At 41.1% G+C, this 18,022-nt stretch overlaps 1 protein-coding gene across 4 annotated transcripts in view; it reads right to left on the bottom strand.

The window, feature by feature from the left end:
* The window catches only part of LOC120523298 (protein FAM3B-like), a 41,326-nt gene extending 24,806 nt beyond the window's left edge, over nt 1–16,520 (bottom strand). The window contains exon 1 of one of the 4 annotated variants that reach the window (XM_039744506.1): nt 16,503–16,520. Coding sequence is in view for 3 of the 4 variants with exons in the window: in XM_039744502.1 (XP_039600436.1) it covers nt 2,409–2,463 (55 nt within the window). In the remaining variant the exon portion in view is untranslated. Of the gene's footprint in view, nt 1–2,408; nt 2,474–7,525; nt 7,602–7,708; nt 7,924–16,502 lie in introns of those variants that run through there. The other 3 variants (XM_039744505.1, XM_039744504.1, XM_039744502.1) reach the window with 3 other exon arrangements.
* Between the last annotated feature and the right edge of the window lie 1,502 nt (nt 16,521–18,022).

Raw genomic sequence — 18,022 nt, 5'->3', positions numbered from 1 at the left:
AGCAGCTGAATGAAGAAGGTGGTGCAGGGAGCGTAACACTAAAGCAGTTGTGGTATTTGGAATACTATGGCTATTCCCTGGACCATTATATTATTATAAGTTAATTACAATCAGATGCATTACACTGAAACTAACCATATATTGTTTATTAGTGTATTTATAAAGACGCGTCAGGAAAATAAAGAGTAACCACACAGGAACAGTAGCACTGCTTTGACGCTGGGTGCCGGCAGTCTGCAAAACCGAGCGGAGAACTTGCGTACGACAAGGTATGAGGTACCATGGAAAAGTGCGTGGCTGCAACATTTCTGTGCGTACGCACCGGTCATACATGAGGCCCCAGGACTCTAAAGACTTGGACCTTTGTACTTTTGCAAAGATATCGAGAGCACCACACACCCCTTTCCAGAGACCTCTTGAGCCACCCCCTATGGAGGACTATTTCGGACAAAATCCATCCATCCATCCATTTTCCAACCCGCTGAATCCCAACCACAGGGTCACGGGGGTCTGCTGGAGCCAATCCCAGCCAACACAGGGCACAAGGCAGGAACCAATCCTGGGCAGGGTGCCAACCCACCGCAGGACACACACAAACACACCAAGCACACACTAGGGCCAATGTAGAATCACCAATCCACCTAACCTGCATGTCTTTGGAGTGTGGGAGGAAACCGGAGTGCCCGGAGGAAACCCACGCAGACACAAGGAGAACATGCAAACTCCACGCAGGGAGGACCTGGGAAGCAAACCCAGGTCTCCGAACTGCACCACCGTGCTGCCCTCGGACAAAATAATATTATATAAATAATATATAATTCACTAAGGCAAGACAACCATGAAAAGCACGCCGGAAGGGGCGTGGATTCACTAAGCCGCCAACAAGTGAGACACCTATGACGCACGCAGGAAGGAGCCACAGTAGTTATATGCATGCGGCTTCTGTCACAATGATTTATGACCCTTAAGCCACGCTCCCGGCTGATGTGACGTCAGCAGGAGCAGGACTTCCGGTGTTGCATCTCCCCCCACGTGACCTAGCCCCCGCCCTCTGGCACCTGATTGGTTCAGGAAACTGTCAAGGGCCTTTTGATGGATGTCTGTCCCCCCTTTGAACCCGCCCCCGGCACCTGATTGGCTCAGGAAACTGTCAAGGGCCTTTTGATGGATGTCTGACCCTCCTTGAACCACCCCCACGGCACCTGATTGGTTCAGGAAACTGTCAAAGGCCTTTTGATGGATGTCTGACCCCTGTTTGAACTCATCCCACAGGTGCTTAATTAAACAGACTGTCAAGAGCAGCCCCCTCCTTGAACTGACAAATCCAGGCCATTTACAGACCTGTTGGTGTCCCCACTTCTCTCGAAGACACACAAGCGTTTCAAGGGGCAGAGCTACCTGCCTCTACGGTTTGGGTAAGAACTCCTGTATCTATCTATTATTTAAAATAATCTACGACTTTAAATATCTAAACCTTAGTTTAGCACTTGTAAACCGTTTTTTTTTTATTTTATCTAAGTCAAGCCCCCAGACATTCTCTGCACTGACAAGCTGTCCCTTCACTCACCCTACACAGTTGATGCGTGAGAGCTGATAGCTGAGACAGCCTCTGCTGGGTCGAAGCTCAAAGCGCACATGCAGTCAAGGTCGAAAGACACTTCCCAGTCCCCCACAAGTCCCTGCCAGTTCTGAAAGGCCGGTATAAAAAGTGAAGAATTTTGTTCTATCTACGATTTTAAGATGAACACGCAATTAAAACATCTGATCTTTGCTTCGAACTAAGTCAAGCTGCTTTTTTCCATCTCACAGACAGATTCTGCAGTAAAAAAACATCCTTAGCGGTGATTCAAGATTCCCACCTTACAGAAATCAAGCACGCCGGCTTGTTAGCAACCCCTGCTCTCTCTCAAAAAAAATGACAGGCTCTGTGTAGACAGTGAGAGCCGGACAGCCGCCCCGGCACGGCCCTGCGAGGTCTATAGCTGCAAACTGTATGAGGCCGGAGCTCTGCTGACAGAAACACCCCCACCCTCCTGTGTTCCGCGAGCGCATGCTTGTCAACCCCCCACCCTAACCCGGAACGGGAGCGCGCATCAAGCTCGCACGTTCGCACAGCTGCTAAGTCCGGGAGAACAAGTTACGTGTGTAACTTTTAAAGTTAAAGGATTTAAAATCATCCGCACAGTTAAATAATAGGCAACAGGGACCTTTTAAAGAACGTTTGAGACTCTAGCCTCGGTTGTATATTTTGTATATCTTTAAAAAAAAGCCCTGTTCCATCCATCATCTCCCATTTTAAATAATCAGCTGCCCCTAAGGAAACAGATCGCGAAAGCACGGCGAATAGTTTTCGAAAAGTTAGAATTGTATTCAGATAATCCCAGAGTGAACGGAGCACAAATATTTACCAGAAGCGGAATTCGAAAACCACGCTGGCCTTTGTCCCTTGAATCTTAAAACCATAGCCTTAAACAGATCGGACCTCCGGGGATACAGAAATGCGCTTCACAGCCCAGAGATGGCAGGTGTTTGTGTGACCAGTTAGGGGGAAAGGAGGGGCGCGATTCAGAGCACCTAGGCAACAAAAATTGCCTTACCTTGTGGAATGCAGCTTGTAAAACAAAGGATGTTTTTAGGAGACATTCCAAAGACGCGGTGCAATGAGCGTGGCTTGTGTCCGGTTCAAATGATTGACAAACATAAGGCACTTCCAAAATACCGGTTTATAAAGAGAGATGCTTTAAAATTGTTCTAAAACCTTTTTCCATCCCCTTTTAAATATAATTTGATATATAAGCCTTGTAAAAATCACACAGTTAAATAATAGGCAACAGCACCCTTTTTAAATGGCATATTTTTTTTAAAAAAAAAAGCTATCCTCGGTGTATAAAAAGTATTTCCCCAAACTTAGATTTTATTTTTAGACATTTATAGGTCTAAAAGTTAGATCGCCTTCAACGTGCCGTCATTCTGGGAAAAGGTAAAGACGCTTTGGCAAGCCACGAATACGGAGGACATTTTCCCAATACATGCGGCGTTCGCCTTAAGCTAAAGTGGTGATGTGGGTGCGCTTCACAGCCCAGAGACGGTAGAGTAGGGAGGAAAGGATGGGGAGCGATTCAGAGTACATAGCAACAGCTTGCGTCCCATGTGAAAAATTGCCTTACCTTGTGGAATGCAGCTTGTAAAACAAAGGATGTTTTTAGGAGACATTCCAAAGACGCGGTGCAACGAGCGTGGCTTGTGTCCGGTTCAAATGATTGGCAAACAAAGCACTTCTAAAATACCGCTTTATAAAGAGAGATGTTTTAAAATTGATCTAAAAACTTATTTCATCCCCTTTTAAATATATTTTGATATATAAGCCTTGTAAAAATCACACAGACGTATGCCTGTTCCCTTTTAAATCATGTTTGAGACGTCTAAAATATCTAGCCTGGGCTGATTGGTGGCTGATACCAAAAATGTTCACATATATACAGAGTTTAACTTTAGGGTTTATTTTCTGGGGTCTGTCTAAAATCAGACAAAAGACAGTTACTAAAAGAGAACAAAACCCTAAATTTCCTTAATTAATTGTCCTCCTGGTTGAGTAATGAACCATGTCCTGTACATGTCGAGATGCCAGCCCGGGTCTGCCGTCCCTTACAAAATGAGTAACCTAAAAACGTTATATAGTGTAAGTATAATATAATGAAGTTATTTTTAAAAGTAACACCACATCGCTCAAGAGTGACTGATTCCACATGTGTTTTTGGATTTGCTGTGGTCAGTGATTTTTTAATTTTTTGCTTAGCTCATTTCTATCACCTAGGAGCCTGTTGACAAAGGAAAACACTGTAAATGCACTTGTGCATTTAAACGGAGCTTTATAAGGAAGCACACGAGGCTATAGTGGAGTGTGCTGGTTTAACTAGAGGCCTTTACAACACCCTTTGGCAAGCCACGAATACGTCGGTCATTTTTCAACTGTTTCCAAAGCACATAGCCCCCAGCGTCTATATGAACTTCTCAGAAAAATGATTTATTTTATCTTTGTATAGGATGAAATGAAATATAACTGTTCTTCATGCAGACTATTCATGATTCTTATAAGCGTTAAATGAACTTATTTTTAAAAATGGAAGTTTGAATCCTTTTATATATATATATATATATATATATATATATATATTTAGATGGTTATATCCCCGTAGAGTCTCCGATTTATTATACGGATTCAGGCAAGACCCTTTTTTTAAAAATGCTTTAGGCTTGCAAGGTGCTTCAGAGCATTCGTGCGTGTGTGCGCGAGTTTGGGCACGCGCTTGTGTCCAAAGTCCGGGCGACTTGTAAATGTCTCCAGTGTATTGTTCATGGGTGAATGAATAGGGTTAAGAACTAGGGTGTCTGTTTTGATAAAGTTTTTATCTTGGTGTAGTGAGTGAGGTTTCAGGTAGTTACAAAATAACCTATTTAGTGCGAGATTCTGTTTAGCTAACGTAAAATAGAATTTTTTATATGGACAAGCATCTAGCGGAATAGAGTCTGCAGGGTGATAACGCATGAGCTGTGGTTGCATGTGTGGATGGATTGATTTAAAGAGAGAGCACGCGTGTTTTTTAATGAACCGAGGCAAACCTTGGAAGCTTAGGACTTTTTGTTTTTGTTTTTAGAAGCTAGTCCTTTACACAGTGAAGAAGTTTCTCAAGGGGCTTCCTCAGGGTTGACCAATCGCAGTAGTTTTTGTCTCGGCGTCTGAAAATTCAAACAGGGGCCTCTCCTCTGAGAATATTCAGGACTGGCTTTAAAGCGCAGGCCGGTGGTGCATTAACTCTGACATAATAAAAGTATTCTGAACTACCTGCAGAAGGGACCCGCTGGTGAAATGCCTACTGTTTCGAAACGGCCTCTCTCTGTACGGAGCCGCCTGTTTTTTAAAGGTTGAGATAACGAAACATTTTTGCTTTATAAACTCTCATTTGAACAACCGGTTAGAGACAGACTCCAGGAGCTTACTGTAACGGTGTTTCCATTCATTTCCATCCATCCATCCATTTTCTAACCCGCTGAATCCGAATACAGGGTCACGGGGGTCTGCTGGAGCCAATCCCTGCCAACACAGGGCGCAAGGCAGGGAACCAATCCCGGGCAGGGCGCCAACCCACCGCAGAAACAAAAATCATAATTGGGCTTTTCTGTTTTTAACTTTTTAATTAAAAACAGTACAATGATTTCTAATTTTCCCCTGTGTTAATAGAAATTATTTTAGTTTTGAGTAGACAGAAAATATCAACATTTTGTGCTAGTGTAACAGTGAGTGCTTTTAAATGCACGTACAAAACTGGGATAAGGTGTGCAACCTGCTTTCTTATAAATCTCCGTTTAAATGCACAAGTGCATTTACAGTGTTTTCCTTTGTCAACAGGCTCCAAGGTGATAGAAATGAGCTAAGCAAAAAAAAAAAAAAAAAAAAAAAAAAATCACTGACCGCAACAAATCCTAAAACACACGTGGAATCTGTCTCTCTTGTGCGGTGTGGGGTTACTTTTAAAAATAACTTCATTATATTACTCACACGTCTAAAATCACCCGGAATTTGGGCTACTATTCTGTATTAAAATAATTATATTTAATGAAATGAATGAAACTGCGGTGGGTTGGCACCCTGCCCAGGATTGGTTCCTGCCTTGTGCCCTGTGTTGGCTGGGATTGGCTCCAGCAGACCCCAGTGACCCTGTATTCGGATTCAGCGGGTTAGAAAATGGATGGATGGATGGAAATGAATGAAAACACCGTTACAGTAAGCTCCTGGAGTCTGTCTCTAACCGGTTGTTCAAATGAGAGTTTATAAAGCAAAAATGTTTCGTTATCTCAACCTTTAAAAAACAGGCGGCTCCGTACAGAGAGAGGCCGTTTCGAAACAGTAGGCATTTCACCAGCGGGTCCCTTCTGCAGGTAGTTCAGAATACTTTTATTATGTCAGAGTTAATGCACCACCGGCCTGCGCTTTAAAGCCAGTCCTGAATATTCTCAGAGGAGAGGCCCCTGTTTGAATTTTCAGACGCCGAGACAAAAACTACTGCGATTGGTCAACCCTGAGGAAGCCCCTTGAGAAACTTCTTCACTGTGTAAAGGACTAGCTTCTAAAAAACAAAAACAAAAAGTCCTAAGCTTCCAAGGTTTGCCTCGGTTCATTAAAAAACACGCGTGCTCTCTCTTTAAATCAATCCATCCAACAGCTCATGCGTTATCACCCTGCAGACTAAAACGGGTTGGTGTGAGAATACAACAGTAAGCGAATGAAAAGATGGAACTCTGGAGAGAGCAAAATACAACACAATAGTGAACCCGCGGCAATAATTATTTATTGATGGTTTAACACTTCTGGAAAGACACAGTTGTCTAAAAAGGGAGGGTTTGAGGATACAACAGAAAGTGAATGAAAAGATAGAACTCTAGACTTAGAGGGTAGGGACGTAATGAGTGGGAGCGTATGAGTCACACTTAGTGGGAATTCCACGGCTTGCAGCCCGAATGGGGTTCAACGGCTTACCCACGCCTCTCTGCGCTGAGTAGACGGTCAATCTCGTGCATAATTATTTATTGAATGCTAAACAGTTCTGGAAAGACACGGATGTCCATCTTTGGAATGTCAAAGGATGGACGTCCAGAGCAGGGAACTGTGTCACCTGAACTGGAGTGTAGTAGTGTCCGTTTCACCTGTTCTTCGATAATTTCAAAAATAGGTTAATCTATATCGGAGTCTAAAAGGGCCGCCAACATTTTAATTTCTTCCGATAAATCTTCAATTCTCTCTCTGAAATGCGTAATATCTTCGGCAGAATCCATTTCATCGGCAATTGTAAGCATTTTCCTAATTCATTATTGTGCTATCGATTCACCAATCAGTAACTAGAGGGCGTGTTAGAGTCCACCCTCTCAACTTTGACGAGTGAAAGTGAGTTTTATTTCAAGTCGTATTTCATGACAGTTTGCAGGTATTCCTCCATACCCCCCATGCTCCCCAATCCGTCTGTCACTGTCAAGGTAAGTTTAGCATTTGTTTCCATGCCAATCGCCTTTGGAGTTCTGCCCTCTATGCACCTCAAATAACCCTCTCACCAAGTAACTGGTGACACTTTAGTGTGCTTAAGCTATTAGGAACGTTGCGTACGTCTAAAAGTAAAGGCAATTATGTGAATCTTTGGACTTTCGTACTTTTGTCAGCTTCTTAAACTGTCCCGGTTGAGCGTAACACCGCCTCCACAATTATCGATAAAGTATCAGGATAAGCATCGGATCTATATAAATTTTTTTTATGTATTTCTTTTTATACTGACTGACTTCTAGTATACCGAAAGTCATTTATCTTAAGGACATCTACATTTGCCGTGCCGTCCCGTCACCCCGTCTTTCCTTCCTCCTCATCCTCTGCGATAATATATTTGAATTCAGCACCACCCAAGACCGAAATTATAACTCAAGTCAGCTTCTAGTATTCGTCAAATTAACATTCTAAGTTTAACTCTGATGTGATACTTACTTCCAGAAATATTGTTCCTCCAATTATTCATCTTAAGAAATATCCCCGGAAATGTAACACAAGTGCTAAAAATGGAAATACGAGTGCGGAACTACAGTTGGTAGCCAAGATATAAACCACTCCCTAAACTAAACAGGTTTCAAATCAAAAAGTGCGCACACTCCAATGGTACAGCTGACCTACCGTGCAAGTACATTGCCTGGGCTTTCTTCTGAAGAGATTCTTTATTAAAACTTTACAAACTCCGGAACGAAGGAAAAAAAACAAAACAAACAGGAAGAGGGAGAAGAAAGTCGTGTAAAAACAAGCATTTAAGCGAACCCGTCTTCTACATAAATCAAGCAGGGCCCGCGCCCTCACAGTCAATTCAGAACGAGCAGGTGCGCGCATGCGCTCTTAACGACTATCGGCTTCTTGCTTTAAAGGCGCTCGGCAGGCGTTTTTTTAGTTTATATGGGAAAGCTCATGGAGTATGTCGCTACCATTTCAGACAGAAGTTACGGAGCTTGTGTAAGATGCAATAATTTATTTTCGTGCGTTTTTATAAAAGTATTAGCTAATTTCTTTAAAGAAACATAGCAAAAGCCAGCTTGTGATACAAGTACTAATATTTGCCGAACAGAACTTGTTTGCAGTTTATTAAGTCTTATAGCGCCAGGATGAAAGTAAGACTTTCAGAAGTTTAAAATTATTTATGCAATTAATCTTGCAATTACTCAATTTAGAACAATGCACAATAGGATTTTGTAATACATTTACTCTCAGGCAGGTGTTCAAAATATGAAGCGAAACTGGTAGACGTCAGCTGACTTTTTTTTTTAAATTAAAATAACTTTTAGAATTGTTCCAACCAGTTTGTTAATGAGAAGCTCACTATAACTGCTGAAACCAATTATTGCTCATTTGAACTTCATTTTAATTAACCTGCTTATTAAGACTTCGACCCTTAATTGCTTTTTTGTCTTAAAAAAACTGCCCTTTTTTTAAATATTTTTTTTTTCTGAACCTGCCAATTAAGAATTAGACATAAATGACAAAGGAACCAGCAGTTCTTGTCTGAAATGTTATGTGTTTTAATAAAATATCTGGAAAAAAACTGAGAAAAAGTGAGTGGGAATTACACCTGTACATAAATGATTTGGATGGTTTGTAAGAATGATGTGTTGTGACAAAATGAAAGCGCTAACACGCCATAAATTAATATATTATATACTGTGTGTGTGTGTGTGTGTATATATATATATATATATATATATATATATCTATATATATATATATATATATATATCTATATATATATATATATATCTATTATATCTATCAGCAAGGATTGGCTTCTGAGTAAGTAAATATTAATTGTAACAAAAGACCTCCAGCCACTGTTGCTCTCATCCAACAAACTTGAGGACCTGCTGTGTAGTTGCATGGCCTGTAGATAGATAGATAGATACTTTATTAATCCCAAGGGGAAATTCACATACTCCAGCAGCAGCATATTCATAAAAACCAATATTAAATTAAAGAGTGATACAAATGCAGACAAAAGGTAAAACAGACAATAACTTTGTATAATGTTAATGTTTACCCCCTGGGGTGGAATTGAAGAGTCGCATAGTGTGGGGGGAGGAGTGTGTATGACCCATTGGTCCAGGGCTGGATTAAGGTGGGTACTATTGATGCTGCAGCATTAGGCCCATTCCTGAAATAGGCCCAGATGAAAACAGATGAGAATTTTCCGGAAGCTGAACAGTTTTTCTTTGTTATATTAACCTCAAAATAATTCTTAGAATGAAATTTGGAGTCCAACTTTTGGACGCCTATACACAGTGTTACTTATTATACAGTTACTATTGTTCTTTGCGCTGTGACTTAACTATAACGTCATTGTGTTTATTGTTAACTGAAGATTTCAAGTTAATGCTATCAATTTTACGTTAAACAGTTTACTTAGTAATTTAGCTGTGTTTTTTGCAATATCTTGGGGATTCTTGCCACTTTATTATTGTTCGGTAAGTACCACGTAGTAAATTTTTCACCTTGAAAGTTAGTTGTACAGTAAAAATCGATGGCTATTTAAATGGTTATCTGTAAAGGTAAAACTAAAAGCCAGCCCACAGGCCCAGCATGGAAGTTTAGAATTTTTTAAATCCTCAACAGAATTCTGGTCTACTGTATTATGAAATTTAAGTTGTGGACAAATTTTTACCCTCAAGAGCCTGAACTGAGTCACTTTCACCCAATGTCTGCAAATTCATTTTTCCTTAGTCTGTTACGTAAGAGAATTGCAAAATTTTGTGCATTTCATTGTTAGGTTTTCTGCATTTCCTATTGAATGTTGATGTTACATAGTTTGATGTTAATCTCGAGTTGTTATGATACTACGTTGTTATTATTATTCATGTTTAATAAAGGCTGGCTGGTTACGTCGCAAGCAATTAAGGCTCTTTGGTCTGCAGCATCAGGCCAAATTTCGTCTTAATCAGGCCCTGCATTGATTGGCATAGCTAGCTGTATTGCTCTCTACAAAATGATAAAAAATGTACAAAACAGGCTTCCATGGGATGTTAGGCTTGAGGAAGAGGTAATGCAATGGATTAAAAAATGCTAACTAGATATATTCTGATTCACCTCTATGTTGTTAACCATGTTTTGAAATTTTTCACATGAGAAATACAAAAGTTTAGAGGTCTTTTTTTTTTAATATACTTACTATTCATGGCGAAAGTAGCGATATGTTGATTAACACATGCAAGCAAGAGTATCACTATACTCTGTACATATCATGAATAAATCAATGAACATCTGGCCATGTAACCATAAGTCTTGTTCGAAGGTGGTGCAGTGGCAACACTGTGCAGAAAAGCTGGGTGCTGCTGACACAGAATGATCAGCTGACATCACTAGGAAGGGCACGCTCCCAGTGTTGAGAGATGGTCTCTGTATGGCTGACCGAAGGAGCTGCTTCTGGTAAAGCAGATCACTTCTGAGCCAGATTTTGCAGTTTTTGAGGCTTACCATCAATGATGTCTGTCGGTGGAAATTCAGGTGGTCTTTCTCCTATTTTGGAGGAGAGGACCTAGAGATTGAGAGATACTCGGAAGCCTGCTGATTGGAATTCGCATCAGCAGACAAGATAGTGTCTCTACGGTGACTTTGAGTTATGAAGATACACATAAATAACAAAGTTTTTATGTTACTAAAAACCTTTCAGACCTTTTAGGTGCAAGTAGATGTGCTACTCAAAATAGCACAATTCAACCATTAGTAGGAATCATCTGCCTAAATTCAAGTAGTGAATTTTTGTTGTATCTCTGTCTTCTTCTTCTTTCAACTGCTCCCGTTAGGGGTTGCCACAGCGGATCATCTTCTTCCATATCTTTCTGTCCTCTGCATCTTGTTCTGTTACACCAATCACCAGCATGTCGTCTCTCACCACATCCATAAACCTTCGCTTAGGCCTTCCTCTTTTCCTCTTCCCTGGCAGCTCTATCCATAGCATCCTTCTCCCAATATACCCAGCATCTCTCCTCTGCACATGTCCAAACCAATGCAATCTTTCCTCTCTGACTGTCTCCCAATCGTCCAACTTGAGCTGACCTTCTAATGTACTTATTTCTAATCCTATCTATCCTCGTCACACCCCGTGCAAATCTTAGCATTTTTAACTCTGCCACCTCCAGCGCTGTCTCCTGCTTTCTGGTCAGTGCCACTGTCTCCAACCCATATAACATAGCTGGTCTCACTGCCGTCCTGTAGACCTTCCCTGTCACTCTTGCTGATACCCGTCTGTCACAAATTACTCCTGACACTCTTCTTCACCCATTCCACCCTACCAGCACTCTCTTCTTCACCTCTCTTCCACAATCCCCATTACTCTGTACTGCTGATCCCAAGTATTAAACTCATCCACCTTTGACGACTGTACTCCCTGCATCCTCACCATTCCACTGACCTCCCTATCATTTACACAAATGTATTCTGTCTTGTTCCTACTGACCTTCATTCCTCTCCTCTCTACAGCATATCTTCACCTCTCCAGGGTCTCCTCAACCTGCTCCCTACTATCACTACAGATCACAATGTCATCAACAAACATCATAGTCCACGGGGACTCCTGTCTAATCTCATCTGTCAATCTGTCCATCACCATTGCAAATAAGGTCTCAGAGCTGATCCCTGATGTAATCCCACCTCCACGTTGAATGCATCCGTCACTCCTACCGCAGACCTCACCACTGTCACACTTACCTTGTGTAATGGAAGGATTTTTCTAAAGAGAGGGGGGGATCAAGAGAGCAGATGGGCGTTGGTCGCTTCAGCGCGAAACCCAGCTGCACTACTAATGTTTTGGGAGAAACAGCCGGAAATGTTCTAAAGATACAGCCAAGGCTATGTAAGGAGTTGTTTTTCACTTCGAGAAGCTTTTTTCACATGTAAGCATATTACTGTGTCTTCTGGTATCAAGCACTAGTCTCGAAGCCGAGTAGAAGAAAAACATAGCGCCGTGTCCCGTGGAAGGAGGGGGTGTGAGAAACTGATCACTTCTGCATACACTGCTTCCACGTAGGCCGCTTTTGGGCAAGGACACCTAATTGGTATATAAGGGAAGGTTCCGCCCTCAGTTTCTTTGGAGGCTCAACCGTGGGGACAGCGCGCACCGCCCGGTATTTGAAAGGCAAATGAGTTGGTCCTCTGACAAGACTGACAAGCGGGCCCCCTCAGTCTACTGGTCTGGGATGATGGCTCTGTGTCTTTTTATATGTCTGTAAGTATTGTTTTGTTTTATATGTCTGCATTATATGTGTTTGATTATTATAGTTGATTAAGTAAATAAAATAGAAGTATTGGACCTCTTCTCTCTGATTCTTTGCCTACTTATGTTCTAATCCCTTGAACCATTTTCCCAAATCAAAACACCTTGTACATGTCCTGTACAACTATCATGTACTTCCCTGCCACTCCCGACTTCCTCATACAATACCACAGCTCCTCTCGAGGCACCCTGTCATATGCTTTCTCCAGATCCACAAAAACACAATGCAACTCCTTCTGGCCTTCTCTAAACTTCTCCATCAACATCCTCAGAGCAAACATTGCATCTGTGGCGCTCTTTTTTGGCATGAAACCATACTGCTGCTCACTAATCACCTCACTTCTTAACCGAGCTTCCACTACTCTTTCCCATAACTTCATGGTGTGGCTCATCAATTTTATTCCCCTGTAGTTACTGCATCCTGCCCACCCCCCTTATTCTTAAATATCAGCACCAGTACACTTCTTCTCCACTCCTCAGGCATCCTGTCACTTTTCAAGATTCCATTAAACAATCTGATTTAAAAACTCCACTGCCATCCCTCCTAAACACCCTCATGCTTCCATAGGTATGTCATCTGGACCAATGGACTTTCCACTTTTCATCCTGTTCATAGCTGTCCTTACTTCTTCCTTGCTAATCTGTTGCACTTCCTGATTCACTATCTCCACATCATCCAACCTCTTCTCTCTCTCATTATCTTCATTCATCAGCCTCTCAAAGTACTCTTTCCATCTGCTCAACACACTCTCTTCGCTTGTGAGTACGTTTCCATCTTTATCCTTTATCACCCTAACCTGCTGGACATCTTTCCCAGCTAGGTCCCTCTGTCTAGCCAATCGATAGACAGATTTTCTCCCTCCTTAGTGTCCAACTTCTCATACAACTCATCATAATCCTTTTCTTTAGCCTTCACCACCTTTCTCTTCACCTTGCGCCTTATCTCCTTGCACTCTTGTCTACTTTCTGCATCTCTCTGACTATCCCACTTCTTCTTTGCCATCCTTTTCCTCTGTATAATCTCCTGTATTTCTTCATTCCACCACCAGGTTTCCTTTTCCTCCTTCCTCTTTCCAGATGTCACGCCAAGCACCCTTCTTGCTGTCACCCTTACTACATCTGCTGTAGTTCCCCAGCTGTCTGGTAACTCTTCACTGCCACCCAGTGCATGTCTCACCTCCTCCCTAAACTCAACCTTGCAGTCTTCCTTTTTCAACTTCCACCATTTGATCCTTGGCTCTGCCCTCACTCTCTTCCTCTTCTTGATCTCCAACGTCATTCTATAGGCCACCATCCTGTGCTACTTAAATACACTTTCCCCTGCCACAACTTTGCAGTCTTCAATCTCCTTCAGATCAACTCTTCTGCACAGGATGTAATCTACCTGTGTGCATCTTCCTCCACTCTTGTACGTAACCCTATGTTCCTCCCTCTTCTTAAAATATGTATTCACCATTGCCATGTCCAGCCTTTTGGCAAAACCCACTATCCTCTGACCTTCTTCATTCCTCTCCTTGACACCATACCTACCCACTACCTCCTCGTCTCCACTGTTCCCCTCACCAACATGCCTATTGAAATCCACTCCAATCACCACTTTCTGTCCCTTGGGTACACTGTTTATCACTTCATTCAACTCCAAAAATCTTCTTTCTCACCCATTGCACACCCAACTTATGGGGCATATGCACTAACACCATTCATCGTCACACCTTCAATTTCCAGCTTCATAATCATTACTCTGCCTGACACTCTTTTCACCTCCAAAACACTCTTGACATACTGTTCCTTCAGAACAGCCCCTACTTCATTTCTCCTCCTATCCACACCATGATAGAACAATTTGAATCCACCTGGCCTTAACTCCCCTTCCATTTAGTCTCTTGCACGCACAATATATCAGCCTTCCTTCTCTACATCATATCTGCTAACTCTCTCCCCTTACCAGTCATACTACCAACATTCAAAGTTCCTATCCTCAGTTCCACTCTCTTTACTTTCCTCCTCTCCTCCTGCCTCCAGACACGTCCCCCCCTCTTCTTCGGCCAACAGTAGCCCAATTTCCGCCAGCACCCTGTCGGCTAACAGTACTGGTGGTGGTCATTGTTAACACGGGGTTTCGACCGATCCAGTATGGAAATTTGTATTGTTGTCCACATATTGATTTGGCAGAATTTTACACCGGATGCCCTTCCTGACGTAATCCTCCCCATTTATCTGGGCTTGGGACCTGCGCGAAGAAACACACTTGTTTGTGCATCCCCTGTGGCTGGGTTTTTTGTTGTATTTCTGTACTAATCATTAATTGTAAATAAGAAATACTACAAACATAGTTGCTTGTAATTGTAGGAATGTTGAAAGTTTTGTATGGCCTTAAACCATTAGACTACTGAGGGAGAGCTTGAGGAACCTTGTCCAGGTTTTTCCCAGAGTGAATGAGAAAACATTAACTTCCTTGGCACTAAGCTTTAAAGGGGTTAAGCCCTAATAACTCTTGGGACAGTTTTCTGCTGCCATATAATGTATAAAGTAACATTATGCTCCAAAGATGTATGAATATTTTTATGTGTTTTGTCATGCTAAGGTCAATATTCATAAGTGGGGCGGAGCCTTCAATCAAAACACAAGAAGCTGCAAAGCCAGTTTTAGAAAAAACTGAAACCAAATCATTATTTGAGACAAGTGATAGTGATAACAATGTGATCTGGTCTTCAGATATTGACATGGGTTGTGAAACTGATGCATATGGAACATCATGACCAAACTACTGTTATATGCCTTGTGAATTTGAGTATGTATGTGGCAAAAAGAATATTTGCGATCAAGTAGAAAGACAAGAAAGACGTTAGCCCTCTAAAGAACTGTTCACAATGCAACAGCTGTCATTCATCTCAGGTAAAATGAGGAAGTTACAAAGCCTTGCACTGTGGTAGTCTACAATAACACAAGGTGCACATTGATCGTGCAGATCAGGTGCTGTCATTCTATCCTCCTATGCTCAAGCAACAGAAAAATATAAGAAAAGTGTACAAAAAAAAACACACTTCTACTGTCCCGATTACAACATCAGCTGTTGCTTTGGTGACAGTTTCAAAACATGTCACACGAAGGGTGTGTACTAAATTTGCATGAATAAAGGTTTGAATATTTATAGTTTTCCTTTCCTACTCAGTTTTGATATTTATATGTTTCTGTTGCACATGGTAACATTTTTTTATTGAAAAAAAATCAACATTTTTGCCTCATTTTTCCAGGGATGATAATAATACTTAGGGGGTTAATCGTGACTGGGGTAGGAAGTACACAGAGAGACGGGAAAAGCACTTTAAATTGGTAAAATCTGTCGTTTAGGCTTTTGCTGTATTCTTGTTACAACTCTCTAAGCCCATATCTGGAGAATAGCACTATGCAAAAATAAATTGACTTGACTAAAGAATGCCGAAAGATGCAGTAGCACAAGTTTTGTTTAAAACAGGCTCAGTAATGATGCATGCATTATATTTAACGTGAGTCAACATGCTGGGAATAGGATTCTGAAGTTCAATTTATGCAGGAAGACCACCAAAAACAGAACTATGTTAATTTAAAGGAAATGTGCTGATATAATGTGATAATTTAACTGTATTTTTGCAATGAACTTTTGGTAAGATAAAATATGCATATAACAATAAATTATTTTCTATTTCATATATTATATCAAAACAGTCCAGAGAACAAGTGGAATTTGTTAAAGCCAATGGAAACAATACTCTTTTGTGACGTTTTTGGGGTACTACCACCTGCTTACATCATAGCAAAACTTTAAAGATAGTTTATTTTGAAAAAATGTTATATTTTGAAATCTATTGCATTATTGCCAAATTATGGTACATACAGTGCCCTCCTTAATGTTTGGGACAAAGAAACATTTTTACTTGATTTACCCCTCTGGTCCACAATTTAAAATCAAAAATCAAATGATTCAGGCATGGTTAATGTGCACACTGCAGACTTTCATGTAAGGGTATTTGCATTTATCTCAATCACACCATTTAGAAATGACAACATTTTTTTTCCATGTTCCACCAATTTCATGGCACCATAATATTTAATACAGTTGGCATTACAGGTGTTTGTAAGTACTCAGGTGTGTTTTAATGCCTCATTAGTGCAGGCATAACATACCTCGGCTTGCTTCTGCCCTTTAGAGACGGTAGTTGCCATTGTTCAATGTGAGGGCAAGAGCTGTGCCAGTGCAAATCAAAGAAGCCATTATGAGGCTGAAAAAGAAGAATAAAAGCATTCAAGACATTGGTAAAACTTTAAAATTACCTAAATCAACTGTCTGGAATATCATTAAGATAAAAGAATGCACTGGTGAGCTCAATAATCACAAAAGGAATGGTAGGCCAAGGAAGACCTCCACTGATGCTGACAAAAGAATCTTCGCTATGGTAAAGAAAGTCTGAAATGTCTGTCTGACAGATCAGAAACAGTCTTCAGGAGGTAGATGTGGATGTGTCAGAGACACTATTTGCAAAAGACTTCATGAACAGAAATGCAGAGGCCACACTACAAGATGCATATCACTAATTAGTCACAAAAACAGCACAACCAGATTCCAGTTTATGAAAAAGTACTTAAAAGAGCCTGCAGAATTCTGGAAAGATCTTGTGGACAGATGAGACAAAGATAAACCTGTATCAAAGTGAAGGCAATGACAAAGTATGGAGACAAAAAGGAACTGCCCAAGATTCAAAGCATATTACCTCATTTGTTAAACATGGTGGTAGATGTATCACGGCTTTGGCATGTGTGGTTGCCACGGGTACTTGCCCAATTATCTTCATGGATGATGTAACTGCTGATGGCAGTTGCACAGTGAATTCTGAGATGTATAGAAACCTCTGCTCACGTTCCAGTGAAAGCCTCCAAACTCATTGGACAATGCTTCATCTAGCAACAACATAACGATCCCAAACATACTGCTAATCCAGCACAGTAGTTTTCAGAACTAAAAAAAAGGGAAAATTCTTGAATGGCCAGTCACCTGATTTAAATCTAATTGAGCACACTTTCCATATGCTGAAGAAAAAACTTGTGGACAAGCCCCCGAAACAAGATGTATTATTCTGTGTTAATATTTTAAGTGAAATGAGATTTGGTTGCATAGGTAGTTTCTGTACAAACTTGTTGAACTAATATACCTGTATATAGTTCCTCGGTGTTCCAAGACCTTTCCAACCAGTCATTAATATGGACCCCCAAGTACTTGTAGGAGTGGACCACCTCTACATCCATTCCTTGAATAGTGACTGGATGTAGAGGCTCTTTGGTGCAGTGAAAGTCAATAACAAGTTCCTTGGTTTTCCTGGTGTTAAGTTACAGACAATTCTGTTCTTACCAAGAAACAAAGTTCTCCACCTGACTCTTAGACTCTGTCTCACCCCACTTGCCAATACAGTCCATAAGTGAAGAGTCGTCTGACAATTCCTGCAAATGATATGACCTGGTGTTATATTTAAGCCTGTAAAATTTACCAGTGACGTTAAAATTGGATGTATGGCAGACACTGAAGAGGCAGCAAAAAGAATTCAAAGAGACCTAGAAGAGCTTCAGAACTAGGCGAACGCCTAGAAAAACACATTTAATGTAGAAAGGTGCAAAGGGCTGAACATGGGCAAAAATGAACATCAATTATAATA

This window comes from Polypterus senegalus, chromosome 2 (genome assembly GCF_016835505.1).
Source record: "Polypterus senegalus isolate Bchr_013 chromosome 2, ASM1683550v1, whole genome shotgun sequence".
Lineage (NCBI taxonomy): Eukaryota > Metazoa > Chordata > Cladistia > Polypteriformes > Polypteridae > Polypterus > Polypterus senegalus.
The sequence above is the reverse complement of the archived record's forward strand: the minus strand, read 5'-3'. Positions and strand labels throughout refer to the sequence as shown.